Source organism: Lottia gigantea, assembly GCF_000327385.1.
Source record: "Lottia gigantea unplaced genomic scaffold LOTGIsca_17, whole genome shotgun sequence".
Classification (NCBI taxonomy): Eukaryota; Metazoa; Mollusca; class Gastropoda; family Lottiidae; genus Lottia; species Lottia gigantea.
This window is the reverse complement of record NW_008708133.1, coordinates 2,581,944-2,597,022: the sequence shown is the minus strand read 5'-3', so window position 1 is coordinate 2,597,022 and position 15,079 is coordinate 2,581,944. Positions and strand designations below refer to the sequence as shown.

At 35.9% G+C, this 15,079-nt stretch overlaps 2 protein-coding genes across 2 annotated transcripts; both read left to right on the top strand.

The window, feature by feature from the left end:
* Positions 1–346: 346 nt before the first annotated feature.
* On the top strand, positions 347–2,460 carry LOTGIDRAFT_158582 (hypothetical protein; the record flags this gene model as incomplete). The annotated part of the gene is made up of 2 exons (XM_009051729.1): positions 347–413; positions 857–2,460. 2 exons carry the CDS (start codon positions 347–349, stop codon positions 2,458–2,460), a joined length of 1,671 nt encoding a protein of 556 aa, XP_009049977.1.
* Positions 2,461–6,764: 4,304 nt separating this feature from the next.
* Positions 6,765–12,428, top strand: LOTGIDRAFT_231104 (hypothetical protein; the record flags this gene model as incomplete). Its single annotated transcript, XM_009051728.1, has 4 exons — positions 6,765–7,262; positions 8,397–8,586; positions 8,874–8,998; positions 9,583–12,428. Exons 1-4 carry the CDS (start codon positions 7,151–7,153, stop codon positions 12,426–12,428), a joined length of 3,273 nt encoding a protein of 1,090 aa, XP_009049976.1. The 5' UTR covers positions 6,765–7,150.
* Positions 12,429–15,079: the final 2,651 nt, after the last annotated feature.

The window sequence follows — 15,079 nt, the reverse complement described above, 5'->3', positions numbered from 1 at the left end:
AAAAACATTGTTGCCCATCGTTCTTATTCTCATAGTAAAATATCATGTCCCTGTGATAGAAATATGACAGTAATTCGCTTTAAATCATATTGGCAAATGTCACCGAACAGCCTTCTAATGTCCTAATTAGATGTGAAGCTTAATAATGGTGCCATGCATGTCCGACTTTGTCCAAAGTTCGTCGGTCCGTCCACAATTGGTTGTAAACACTCTAGAAGTCACAATTTTTAACAGATTTTTGACAAGGTGTATTTCGGCTACAACGAAAAAGGCCCTACCATCACAAGTGTAGGCCTCATCTTTGTTTTGACGTTGACAAGGTTTTTTTCATAACGTCACAGATAACATGGCCGCCCTAAGAAAACAACATGTGATTTTCGTCTTAGTTTCTATTATTCTACTAGAAAACTCAGGTGAGCTATATTTATCTTCTGAATAAACTATATTATAGTCTTAATAGATCTTGACCATTTAGCTGAACTTCAACACTGTGAATAAGTCAAGCTTTTTAGGATCCCTACAACTGGACCTAATTAAAATTTGTAGATTATGAGTTGTAGGTTTTTTTTACCAGTTTCTTAATTAATAAAGTGCTGGGCTCCATCCCATCGAGATAATACGTTTGCCGTGCTGTAGGCTCTGGGATGAAAATTGTGTCTTGGCAAAATAAACCAGACCCCGGAAGTGCTACTGTACACTTAAACGACCCATGGTAGAAAATCTGCTGGCAGATATTAATTAATAACACACTGCATGACATGACTTCTTCAAAACGAACTGGAATGGAATCAGGAAGGACTACAGCAAAAGCTCTTTTTTTCAATGTAATTAATTATCAAGATTCTGGTATTTTCAGCTTTAAATAATGGACAGGATCTAAAGCAACAGTCTATACCAAAAAAAATATCCCACAACATTCTTGACGATCCTGATACCCCACAGCAGAAGCAAACGAAACCAACTCAGAAACCTTACGCCGAAAAAAGTGGACCAAAAGTCAACGATCCACTTATAAAACAGTTTCAAGAACAAGAGAAGAGAATATTGAACTCATTAAATCGGGTAAAGAGAATATATGAAACTCAGATGGAAAAATACCGTCGAGAATATAATTCTCTGACACCAGTACAGATAAAGACGCGTGAGCGGTACATAAATTATATTGCTAAAGTAAGAGAAACATATAGCAACATGCGTAAGCAAAATGCGGCTAAAATGTCTAAAAGATTCAATGAGATTAGACTGATGCAGAATCAGACTGCTAGCTCATCGTTGGTCAGAAAAACACCAGCTAATGAAAAGCCTATCCCAAAAATTTCCCCAAAGCCGACCATATTTATCCCTTTGGAAAGCTCAAATGATGTTTCGGACACTGCTGTTTCTAACAAAGGTTCTAGTGGTGTTTCTGACACAAATAGAACTGTTTCTAATAAAGGTTTTAGTGGTGTTTCTGACACTACTGTTTCTAGCAAAGGTGTTAGTGGTGTTTCTGACACAAATAGAACGGTTTCTAACAAAGGCACTAGTGATGTTTCTAACACTACTGTTTCTAGCAAAGGTGCTAGTGGTGTTTCTGACACAAATAGAACTGTTTCTAATAAAGGTTTTAGTGGTGTTTCTGACACTACTGTTTCTAGCAAAGGTGCTAGTGGTGTTTCGGACACAAATAGAACGGTTTCTAACAAAGGCACTAGTGATGTTTCTAACACTACTGTTTCTAGCAAAGGTGCTAGTGGTGTTTCTGACACAAATAGAACTGTTTCTAATAAAGGTTCTAGTGGAGTCCCTGACACAAATAGAACTATTTCTAACAGAGGCACTACTAGTGTTTCTGACACAAATAGAAATGTTTTTAACAAAACAGCAAATAGAACTGATCCTAACAAAGATTATAGTGGTGATTCTGACACAGATGTTTACGACAAAGGTTCTAGTAGTGCTCACGACACAAATAGAATTGTTTTAAAAAAAGGTGCTATCGGTTTTTCTGACACAAATGTTTTTAACAAAGGTGCAAGTGGTGTACTTGGTGCAAATAGAATTGTTTCAAACAAAGATGTTGCAAGTAATTCTAACCGTGGTTTAAATGGTGTTTCTAGAAGGGTTGTCAGAAATAAAATCGGATCTGATAACAAAATACTCTCAAGAACCATTATACCATCCGCAAAGCATGATTCGGCTTTCAACGAAGACTTCAAATCAGAGATGAAATCGACCGATCTTTTTGGTATATACCACATCTTATTAGACGAACTTAAAAATATGACAACTTCCAAAAATCAAGAAAAAGTCGTAGGAAGAAAAGATCACAAAATCGTTATGGTGAAATTCCCCGTCGACGATCTGTCTCATAAAGATCGATCCATGAATAGACCACAAAATAATAAAGAGCAGAACATTGTTTTAACCAAAAATGAAGAATTTGATTACATCGGCAATGACGCCGACAATAAAGAATGATTCATATTTTATCATTAGAAAAGAGCCTATATCACTTATTTGATTTTATCTATGAATTAATTTATTTGTAATCTCTATTTTTATCTTTTCTTAGTGGCTTTAAAAGCCGTTCGATAATTTCCTATTTCGACCTTCCAATCACGTTCCTTCTTATTAAAAATTAGATCACAAATTCGTTTTCATATTTATTTCATTTATTTTTTCAGTCTCCATTGTAATATAAAACAATTTATACCGTGTCTAAATGTCGACTATGAATAATTGTATTTGTGGGATAGCGAAACCCAAAGTAAAGCGATAAGATTTCTGAAATTATGATAGGCCTACTGTCGATACTTTATAAAAGTAATTCTGATTGTCGAGAGAATGACGCTTGATTGGCTGCTACCCGACCTTAGTATAAATAGCATTAGATTACAATGAAGACCCTAATCGATATCGCCCCTTTTTCCATTTGCCCCTTATTACTGATTTTTCCCTTCACAGTTCGCCCCTTCCTTAATTCGACCTACATTTCCGATTTGCTTCTTCTGAAGTAGCTCCTTCCTTTGCAATTTCTCCCCTCTCCGTTTTAAGCTAATGCACTCGGGACCCTGGTTTAATGTCTCACCCGCAAGACTATTCATTTTGCAATGTCATCCCCTTACCATACAACTGACAAGGCATGCAGGATCCCAGACTGTGACTTCACGAAGAACGATAAGAATTCGAACTCGGAAGAAGCATCATTTCTTGAGTGGCCTAATATTAAAAATGGGCGAAGTGGGAAGAGGAGAAAAGGGTTTCAGGAGTGAAGTGGTAAGGGACCTTAATAGCGAATCTGGGAAAGGGCGAATAGGGGAAGGGTGATATAGAAAATGTGCAAAATGGAAAGGGGCGATATGAGTAGGAGTAGTCCTAGTTAAATTCGTAAACGGTATTTGCGTAGTAAAAGTTACTGTCCATGGTCATGACCTGAACTACGATATGAGAAGACAGCAAACGTCAATCTTTCATTAAAGACCACCATAACTTCAGAGAAAAGGTAAAATAACACAATTGTTTCTTCAAGACCCGTCGGCCCGTCGCCACCATGTAAACATCCGTCGCCTGTCGAGGCTACCGTACATTTCAAAGCATGTAAACAAAAATCATAGAAAACGAAATATATCGTCACACCTGATTGTGTCGCATCACGCTTCGGATACCTTGTTACATATTATTGCGCCGATTCAATGATATTATGATATATTTAATTTAGGCCTCTATTCTATGGGCATTTCAGATTTTTTAACATAGATTTATGGTATTTGTGTATATTTGTGTTATTCTGGAATTTTACATCGGGTAGCTTCAAAACTATTATTTAGGTGTAATTATTAATATCAGTGGCGGAGCCAAAGGGGGGTGCAGACATTTCCTGTCCAGATATGACATACACACTAATAATCTATTTCTTCAAAGCAAAACTCGCAATGAGACATAGAATAATTGATACAAATAAGGTGCTAACACAGTTATAACTTTAATCAAATTCAATCTGTTAATAATATACTTCAAAATATTTCAAATAGAAATTAAATATACACTATTTCCAACTAATGAAAATGTTTATAGAATAATACTTATGAAATATTCGGATTATGGAGTTGTAAACCGTACTCAAATGACACATCAGATAAAATAACCTCACATTTAACATAAATTACATATATACTAATATAACTATAAGTTATTGTTTTTTCAACTATAAAACTGGTAAATTTCTTTAGCTCTTTGTCGTGGCTATTGGATAAAATCTACATTTTAAGAGTGGAAGGGTGTTCATAGAGTAATATGGTTTCAGATATGGCTCACATGGAATTGTGGACGTATATTGCCTTCACCCTTCTTGTAGACACAAAGGAGTTTTTATTCAATCTTGATGAAACTTAGTATACATGCAAGTTCAAATTTGGTAACAATCAGATGAACTGTTTTGGAGTTATTGTCCTTGACTCAGTAAAACGTGCCAAATTTGGCTTATAGATCGATAAAGGCTATATAGTTAGCATCCGATCTTCAGGATCCTGATCAAGTTCGAATTTGGTGACAATCGGATGAGCGGTTTTGGAGTTATTGCCCTTGACTGGGTAAAAACGCTTCAATTTTGAGTTGATAAAGGCTGCAGTTTTTATTTGATGATAATGAAACTTGGCATGATATTGGTAACAATCAAAAGAATGGTTTTGGAGTTATTGTCCTTGAATTAGTAAAACGTACAGGCTGTGGTTTTTATCCAAATCTTGAGGGTTACGACGACGATATGTGGTTGAAAAAGGGATTATCGACGAGCAACAGACATTTTAAAACATCGTAGCGAGTAACTAGATTTCGTCGCCTGTCGCCAAATGCTGGTTGAGCACTGCCCGACTGTTTATGGCATAACTGTTATGCAATGGCTCAACTGTAGATGAGTAGGGGCTCGTGGGCTGAAGTGGGGTTTTGGTCCTTTTCCCGACGGTCAACGGGTTGTGCAGCTATGGCACACATCTACAGGACAGTTAAAACCTGGGAAATATTGTTGTGAAATAAAAATCTATAACTGAATTATTGATGCTTTGTTCTCTATTTCACAAATTTTTGGCGACGGGTCAGTTATAAAATTGTACAGTAGCCACGACGGGCGGCGGATATTAAGATGACATTCCTCGACGGACAAGCCATAATATGTACGCAGTCAATGAAAAGAAAACTCAAATGCAAACAAATAACGGGTCAGTTATAAAATTGTACAGTAGCCTCGACGGGCGACGGACATTATAATGTTATTCCTGGACGGGCGACGGGTCGACGGGCCGTGGAGCCATAATATGTACGCAGCCAATGAAAAGAAAGCGCAAATACAAACAAATAAAATTGTAAATGGTTAAACCTAAATCTAATCATGAAATAAATGTCTAAATGAAAATCTAAAACTGCATCTTTTACGCATTGTTTCTATCTCACGAGTTTTGGCGACGGGTCAGTTATAAAATTGTACGGTAGCCTCGACGGGCGACGGACATTATAATGATATTCCTCGACGGGCGACGGATCGACGGGCCGTAGAGTCATAATATGTACGCAGCCAATGAAAAGAAAACGCAAATGCAAACAAATAAAATTGTAAATGGTTAAAGTTTCCTAAACCTATTAAATATTTTAATCATGAAATAAATATCTAAATGAAAATCTAAAACTGAATCATTTATGCTTTGTCGACGGGGGACGGACGTTATAATGATATTCCTCGACGGGCGACGGGTCTTCAAGCCATAATATGCACGCAGCCAATGAGAAGAAAACGCAAATACAAAAAAATAAAATTGTAAATCATTAAACTTTCCTAAACCTATTTAATAATCTAATCATGAAATAAATATCTAAATGAAAATCTAAATCTACATCATTTACGCTTTGTTTCTATTTCACGAGTTTTGGCGGCGGGTCAGTTATAAAATTGTACGGTAGCCTCGACGGGCGGCAGACATGATATTCCTCGACGGGCGACGGTTGACGGGTCGTGGAGCTATAATATGTTCGCAGCCGATGAAAAGAAAACGCAAATGCAAACAAATAAAATTGCAAAAGGTTAAACTTTCCTAAACCTATGAAATATTCTAATCATGAAATAAATATCTACATGATAATCTAAAACTGAATCATTTATGCTTTGTTTGAGTTTTGGCGAAGGGTCAGTTTTAAAATTGTACGACGGGCGACGGATATTATGATAACATTCCTCGACGGGCGACGGATATTATGATAATATTCCTCGACGTGCGACGGGTCTTCAAGTCATAATATGCATATTTTGCTATTGTACTACAAGAATTCTGCCTTTTTATTGATGTTCTGTTAAAAATAAACAAATATTCGTTTTTCGCTATGTATAAGTCTTAATTACCTGTTTGTAAGGTAGCCTCGACGGGCGACGGACGACGGACCTTCTGCGACGGACGACGGGCCATCCGCGACAGGTTGACGGGTCTTGTAGAACTACCTCAAATAATAGACAAAATTCTAGCCGAAGTGTGCTCTTCGGACGCCTGTGTTAAGTGCGATCAAAGGGAAAAAGCTAGGCTACATTTGATAAAGGAATACGGCTCTGTTAAAGATCATTGACCAGTGGTCCTTGATTTGTCTTGATCGTCGACAAATTCCTAAATTTGATACTTTTCTTGTAATGTATAACAAAACGCCATTAATAAGGTGGAGTTTCGTTTCGGGAAAGACAAGCTAGACAAAATTTGTGACGTCACTGACGTAAACATCCACCATTTTGTTTTCCTGAATATTTTATGAACGATTTGTTATGGTATCAACAATCTACTAAGATATATAGGTCTAGTCAACTATTGTCTGTTTGCAGAGTGTCGAAACACACCATTCACTAAGAAGATTTAGATCAACGACAAGAACAGACAGATTTACATCATTGGACTGGACATCAGTATTGTTTAGTTTTGCTTAGGTCCATTTTCAATTTGATTTAAACTATGTTTGGTTTAGTTTAAATCTACTTAGTTCTGGGCCGATCGTCATTAGAGGCACATATCATAACTTCACTAGACCTACCAGTTCCCGATAATAGATATAGAATTACATCACATACGTTATAGTTTGTTTTCCAGCTCACGTCCGGCGTCCTGATCAGTTTGTCTCCCAGCTGACATCCGGCGTCCTAATCATGTCGAATCTACTGTTGGTATTTGTTGTTACCAGTACTAGTACTCTGTTATTATCTAATGTTTACGGAAATTATTCTCTAGATCCATCAAATGAATCAAAAGGCCTACATTGTAAGTATTGGACATAAATAACAAACCGGTAGATCTAGGTAGTTGATGCTAACAAGAAGTTAGTTAAACTTAAAGCGAAATTGGATATCCAATCCTGAGCCTTAATCATTAGCATTAGTAATGGATATATAGATAGATTTTGATCAATTTTTTATACGCCCACATGGAAATGTGGACGTATATTGCCTTCGCCCCGGTCCATCCGTCCGTCCGTCCGTCCACATTTCTTGTAAGCACGATAGAGGCTACAGCTTAATCTGATCTTGATGAAACTTGGTATGCATGTATATATTGATGAGATCTCAGTCATGTTTGAAATCGGTAAATCCTCGGATGAACGGTTTCAGAGTTATTGCCCTTGACTTAGTAAAAACGCGTTAAATTTGGCCTGTAATCTTGTATGCACGATAAAGGCTGCAATTTTTATCTAATCTTGATGAAACTTAGTATGCAAATGTATATATTATTGAGATCTCGGTCAAGTTCGAAATTGGTAATAATCGGATAAAGGGTTTCACAGTAATCGCCCTTGAATTAATAAAAACGCGTTAAATTTGGCTTGTATGCACTATAAAGGCTACAATTTTTATCCGTTCTTAGTATGCATGTTTATATGTGAATGCGATCTTGATCAAGTTCGAAATTAGTAATAATCGGATGAGAGGTTTCAAAGTTATTGCCCTTGACTTAGTAAAAACGCTTCAGATTTGACTTGTAGTCATGATATAGGGTGCAGTTTTTATCTGATCTCGATGAAACTTGGTATGCATGTATAAATTGATGAGATCTCAAGTTCAAAAATTGGAATAATTGGATGAATGGTTTTTTAGTTATTGCCCTTGGATTAATTCAATGCGTCTCATTTGGCTTGTAGGCCTGAAAGAGACTACATTTTTTATCCGATCTTGATGAAACTTGGTATGAGACATAAGTAAAGGTTGAAATTAGTATAAATAGGATGATTGGTTTCACATATTAAACTACTACAGACTTTTTTTATCATTTCTAGTGATAGTGGGCGTATGTTATCCTGCCTGGCAAGCTATCTTTAAAACTTCTAAAGAGAGTCTGGTACAAATTTGAGCTCAATGAATATAAAATGAAATTTCTACTTTTTGCTATCCGATATTTTAGGTCAAGTAACTGTTGAATGTAAGAGGTTTTGGATTGATACACCAGTATGTGGTAAAGGAGTTTACACTGAAGATGGAAATGTTGTTCTAATACTAGTTGGTATAGATTGTAATGGAGAACGAATTCATCGATATAATACAATATGGTATATGATAGCTAAATCTTCTCACATAGCTATACGCCAGTGCAGGTATGTCGGAATTAAAGGGGTTGTAAACTCTTTAAGGTGCGCACACAAATGGTCTTGGTCGGAGACAACAGTACCGCACCCTTTTAATTATACAATTATCTTGCAAGTATACTGTGTTTTGGGTGGATCTATAGACAGTACTTTCGAAATTCACTGTACATTATTTGAAAACGACTAATAAATCCGTGTGTGAAGAACATTATGGAACAATTCATATTGAAATTTACATATACGTTTCATTTTACATTCGATTAAAACAAAAAACAATCGCTGTTGACTTTTTTTAGAGATCGTTTAAAGTGTACGGTGCCAGAAAAGTATTTACACCCTAAAGGAGATAGAAAGTTTGTTGTGGTAGTAACAGAGAGGAATATTGCTAGACATCTAGAAATTAAACTGAAATATATTAAAGGTATGAACGCACTTTAGAATTCGCATAATAAATTCTCCATTACGATAGAAATAGTCAACTGTCAGCAACCCACATTGATCAATGAGTACAGATAGAACAATCACTATGATCGCCTGTAGCATAAAAATAATCTTGACTGCATATTTACTCATCTAGAGTAAAATCCGAATTCCTGATGTGTGATTATGATTAGTGTATTAAAGTTGTACGAGTATCAATTCTCGTGGCTTAGAAAGCGGGGATCTAGACAAAAAGTCTCGGATACTTGCTTGCTGACCAGCAGTCCAGAATTTAATCAAGGAATATGTCGAGATATATACATGTATAGGTACCTTCCGATTTTTCGACTAAAATAAGCATCAGTCGGTTTGATGTGACAATTATCCAAGGCCCTATTTGACACAGATTTTGCTCATTAAAGAACTCACGACAATCGGAAGTCTAAAAAAGAAGACTTCATGCCACTTTCCTGGCAAGATATCCCTTATTGCATATTGCATGATGTTGCGCGCTTTTATTAGTCCAAATTTGTCAAATCCCCACTCCATCAACTGTTACGATTTGTAGTTATTTTATACTTTCAGAACGCAAACTTCGTATTCATGGCAGCACAAATGATAGAAATGAAAATTATGAGAATCGGCAGGAAAGACCACAGAAAAAAGACGACGATCTTACAGAAAAAGTGCTTCGTATTCTTGGTGACAGAAAATATGAAAACCATAAAATTAAGGAAAAAAATCAATACAAAAAAGAAGATAATAAAGTACATAATAAAAAAGATAAAATTCGGGATGACAAAAAAGTCGAACACGTAAATGACTCAAAAGATGGAAGTGTAAATAGCGATAAAACAGAAAAAGTTGACAATAAAGTTCGTAAAGATAGCAAGCTTCGTGATAGTCGCGGAAACGTACAGCATATTAACACTGAAGACAACCGCCTTAAAAAAAACGATAAGCTGCATTCAGAAAACAAGCTTTTAGTTCGTGGTGACACAAAACCAGCTATGCCTAATCATGAAAGAGGACAAGAAATTCGCAACAAAAAAGACGGTCCTAAAGTTCCTAAAGGTAATGAACTTCGAGGTAACGAAAAAAACGAAGATGTAAATCACATAAAAATAGTAATAAATCGCAGCATAAATTACAGCAATGAAAGCGAGCTTCATGATAGCACAAAAAATGGTATCATGAACCTAACAAAAACAGGCAAAAACCGACACAACAAAGGCAACGGTAATAAGCTTCCTGCTCATGGTGAGAATCAAGATGGAAATAAAATATCAAAAAAAAGCAAGTACGAAAATGACAACGTGGATATTCATTATTTTATAGATATAATTCCAATTTCTGAACTGAGTAAAACTAATAATTCCACAGATAGTAATGAAAATGATAAACGAGATGCAGAAACAATCGACACAATATTGAAACACAAGAGCTTAGATAATAATTCTTCAGGATTCGAGACAAATTCAACCTCAATTACACGCCAAAATAGAAAAAATATAAAAAATATCGACTTAAAAAAGTCGAAGAAAATTACAGAAAATCTGATCAAAAATTTAGATGCCCTGCTTTCACCTGAATCACAAGAATTGGATATTAAAGAGGCCGCAGACGATAAGGACTTTAACCTGATTCCTCGCCCTCCTGTTTTACTTGTTGATAGTTTCAAGCCAAAATCCAAACGAGCACGACCAAAATATAAACGACCACACAGAACAAAACATCTATTAGGAAATCTACCAAAAGGCTTAAAAATGTTTAAAGGCATCAACCATAATGACAGGAATGAAAGTCTAATTACAACGACACATGGTGATATTCACGATATCGTTGATGGAAACGAAAAAAAGAAACAAGAGTCACTTACAAACACGCATGATAAAGAAGGAAATGGTGTCTTGAGTAAAAACACACCAGGAAACACCCCAGTGTCAACGCTTGATTTTAGGAAAGAAATCGTCGATATTCCTTCGGATTATAAAAATACCTACATCGATTCAAGAATTGATAAGATACCAATTGGACAAACCATTGTGCGACATATCGATAATCCTTCTAATCTAAACTCAACAAATATGGGTGTTATTTATCATGGCACCTTAAATAACAATAGGACATCCTGGCATGGAGAGTATATCAAGGTTTCAAAGCATCAGCTTCGCAAATTGCAAGAGGTTTTCCATCGGAGGAAACAACAGGATGCTTTGAAGAGTAAATTAAGATATAATATGATGAACAATTACATTAGAAATACACAGAAACAATTGAAAGAAAAAGATCAGAAACTAAAACAGAAAGAAATGTTCGATGACAAGAAAGTAAATGATATGAAAAAGGAATTGATGATTCAAAATATTAGTAATGATGAAAAAACTCGAGAAAAAGACAAGGAATTGAAGGCGAAAATAGTTTCTAAAGTAAAAGATTTAGATGAAGAGGTAAAAGAACTGAAAGAGAGAAATGCAAATACCCAAAAGATGAAAAAAAAGGATGCAGATTTAAAGGAAAAAGGAAAGCTTCATTCTAAGAAATTTGGAACACAAGTTTCCAGTGTTAGGCAAAAAGTGTCAATTCCTGTGGCACCAGAAATAGATTCTTCAGTTGGGAATGATGTGGAAAATGGTAAAGAACTGATTGAAGTAGTTCAGCGAAAGAAAATATTTGGTAATGTTCGATACCCGTCCATTAACAGAAAACTGGTTGAAACAGAAAATTTTGGAATAAAGAGGGATGGGGATCACAATGCGAGACGATTGCAAAATGATGAAATGAAGAAGGTACCAGCAAATGAAATTATTAATGTTATGACCCGTAATCGTTTATATCCAAATAAATTCTACCCCAAATACCATTACGGTATAAGAGAAGATATGTTTAGTCAACCAGAAATTCTTATACCTCTAAATTCACACCATATTATCAATGCAAATGCAGAAGAACTCAAACAACACGAAAATCTTTATTTCCATAAGCGAATTCATGAAGATGCTTCCAGCCTAAAAGATCGCTTAAGCTGCAAAGCTGCAAGTCCGAAAATAGACGAGCAAATAGAATCTGCTTTATCATCTATTGAAGGCAACATTTATCGCATTTTGGCCGAAAAAACTCAAGTCGAATCCAAATATAGCAATAAACTTCAAAAACAAGTACATGATGCAACGTTTACAGTTATAGTGGATTCTTTGAACAAGTCGTGCAGTCATAGGTTAAATGCTAATGAGAGAATAGGAGAATTGACTAATTGGGAGTCGTGGGGTAATTGTTCTGTGGAATGTGGGGAAGGGGGCTTTCAACTCAGAAAAAGAAGCTGTACAACTAATAAATGTGTAGGAAGTCTATGGGATGTTAAAGAATGTAGTGAACATAAGCCGTGTCGAGGTAAGTATAATTTCAAGAGAAACAACCAGATAAAATGTTAACGAATATGTTGCAGATTTGATCCTGGTTGTTAAGCTACCTTTTGTTTCAAAGTTGATTGAAATGCAGATCCCGATGTTTCAACACGCCACCTAATTTTAAAATCGTTTTTCAGTGGACTGTCACTATCTTTTAAGCAATTAAAGATACCGTTTAAAATAGCGATAGCCATCTTGATACGCTCACAATTGCAGTGGAAGCCAAGTTGACCGGGAGGTTGACTTGTTTTTTATTTTCATTTGGATTTATCCTTGGGTAATGATAAACAATTTCACGAAGTTTCGTCCAAATCTGTCGAGAATTGTGCCTTCTAGACTATTTATGACCAAAGACTTAACATGTTTTCAAAATCAAGGGTAACAGCTCATATAAAATATTTTTGAATTTGTCTGATTTTTAATAGGGTTCATCCTTGCGTGATAACAAACATGCACAACAAATTTTATCAAAATCCACCAGAAACCAGCTCTTTTGTGTCCAAAACACATTTTTAAATAAAAAATTGAACGCGTTTTCAAGAACAAGGGCAATGACTCATACCAAATATTTTTCGATTTGTCTGATTTTAAATATAGGGTTGATCCTTAAAGATGGGTTTTCTTATTTTATAGTGCCAAATTAAGCAAAATATTTGATTAATTGGTGTTTGTAATGAATTATCATATTGTATTCTTAATCATATCATTATGTTCTTACGGGGTGTTCCAACTTTCCCGACAGATTATCCGGATTAAATTTTTCTAATCCGGATTAGTTGAGTTATACGGATTAGTCGGATTAGGGCAGATAAAATTCTACTAATGAGCTCATTTTATTAATTTTACAAGCCTACAAGATGGGAGACGGCATCTCCATATTCCATCATTGTCTTGCTGTTATTCTGAAGACAGACTTTCAGGCGGTCCAGTTCATGCTCCAATTGGCGATACTGTCTCTTCTTGGGGCGTTTCTTACCACCAGACTAGAGCTGGTAATTGCTTGCTCAGCTTTTATCAGGGTGATGAATCTGAAGGATAGTTGGTGGTCATCTTGTTCATTCTAGCATGCCACCCCTCAACATGATTCGTGGTTCGCGGACCTACAGTGTGAAAATGGTTCCACATATGTAGATCTTCTCCTTCCACCCACTGTTCGATCACATAGTCAGCAAACTTTGCAATTGAGGAATCTTCCATGTTAGCGGCTTCTAGGACATTGAACCAGTAATCTTCGATATGTTCAGGTCTAAGTAGAGGTAGAGCAGATGCTCTCCTCACGAATAAGTTCACATCTGGGTTGTTTGCAAAGACATTGCGCCAAACTGCCTGTCGACAGTGAAAGAGACATCCTTTCAGTTCACAGTCAAAAACATGTTCTACGGCATTCTGAACAGCTTTCTCGAAGTCAGTGAAAATGGTTCTTGGTCTAAGGTGCAGGTTGCGGATCTCAGCCTTCTGTTGGAGGATGATTTTGACACGTGAACTTGTATCACTAATATTCACTTTAAGTTAGATGAACAGATGGTTTTTATCAGCTCATTAGTAGAATTTTATCTGCCCTAATCCGTATAACCCAACTAATCCGGATTAGAAAAATTTAATTCGGATAATCTGCCGGGAAAGTGGGAACAAACCGTTCTTACTGCATATAATTAAGAGTTTTAACCAATCATAAATGTCCATGTATGTACAGTCTGGATAAACAAAAAAAAGACTATTTGACCTTTCTTGATCGGTCACTCACTGTAATTCTGCTGTTAATTCTCTTCTAATTTAGCTTATTATGAATTAATTATGGACATGTGAGACAAACTGGTATTTTTCCAAATCATTAGAACATCTCTACTTTCTATTCATATAACTATTAGCATTTCCATTTTCATAAATGAAAATAAGGGAAGCCATCTTTAAGTGATAACAAATGTTCATACCAAATTTCATCAAAATCCATCAAGTTGGTTAACTCTCTATCGGGTCTACAACAAATTTCCAAGAACAAGGGCCTTAACTCGTTAAATATTTTGCGATTTGTCTGATTTTCAATAGGGTTCATCACAACAAATTTTGTCAAAATCCATCAAGAAACCAGCTCTCTATCGTCTCTACAACAATTGTGGACAGACAGACAGCAGGGGCAACAAATATATACGTGGGTGTATAAAAACGAACTGACAAAATAGCCTGTTTGTACAGTTCACATACTTGTAATCGACAAATGAACTTAATGCGACCATGTGCCACATTACTTTTTTTGTCCGATCGAGACGAGTGAGATCATTTACAAAAAGGAAAACATCATGTAAATATGTTCTGTACCCTGTTACAAGCCCCTTCTGTGGCCACATTGTTAATGTGCAAAAAAAAAACATATAGCATTTAACACTTTAAATGTGAGAAGTATTTGATTTCATACTTCTTTTTTGTGTGTATACTATTTGCTTATATTTGTAGCTAATTGGATGAAGTGGAGTAGTTGGGGACCATGTTCATCTTCTTGTGATAAAGGATATAGAACTAAAACTCGTATATGTGTCTCTCAAGTTCCAACAGCAAAATGCTCAGGAAACTTTATTAAAGTACAGTCCTGTAATTCTCATCGTTGTCAGAAGTTGAACTACTGGACAGAATGGAGTTCCTGGTCTGGTTGCAGTGTTTCATGTGGTACTGGGTTTCAA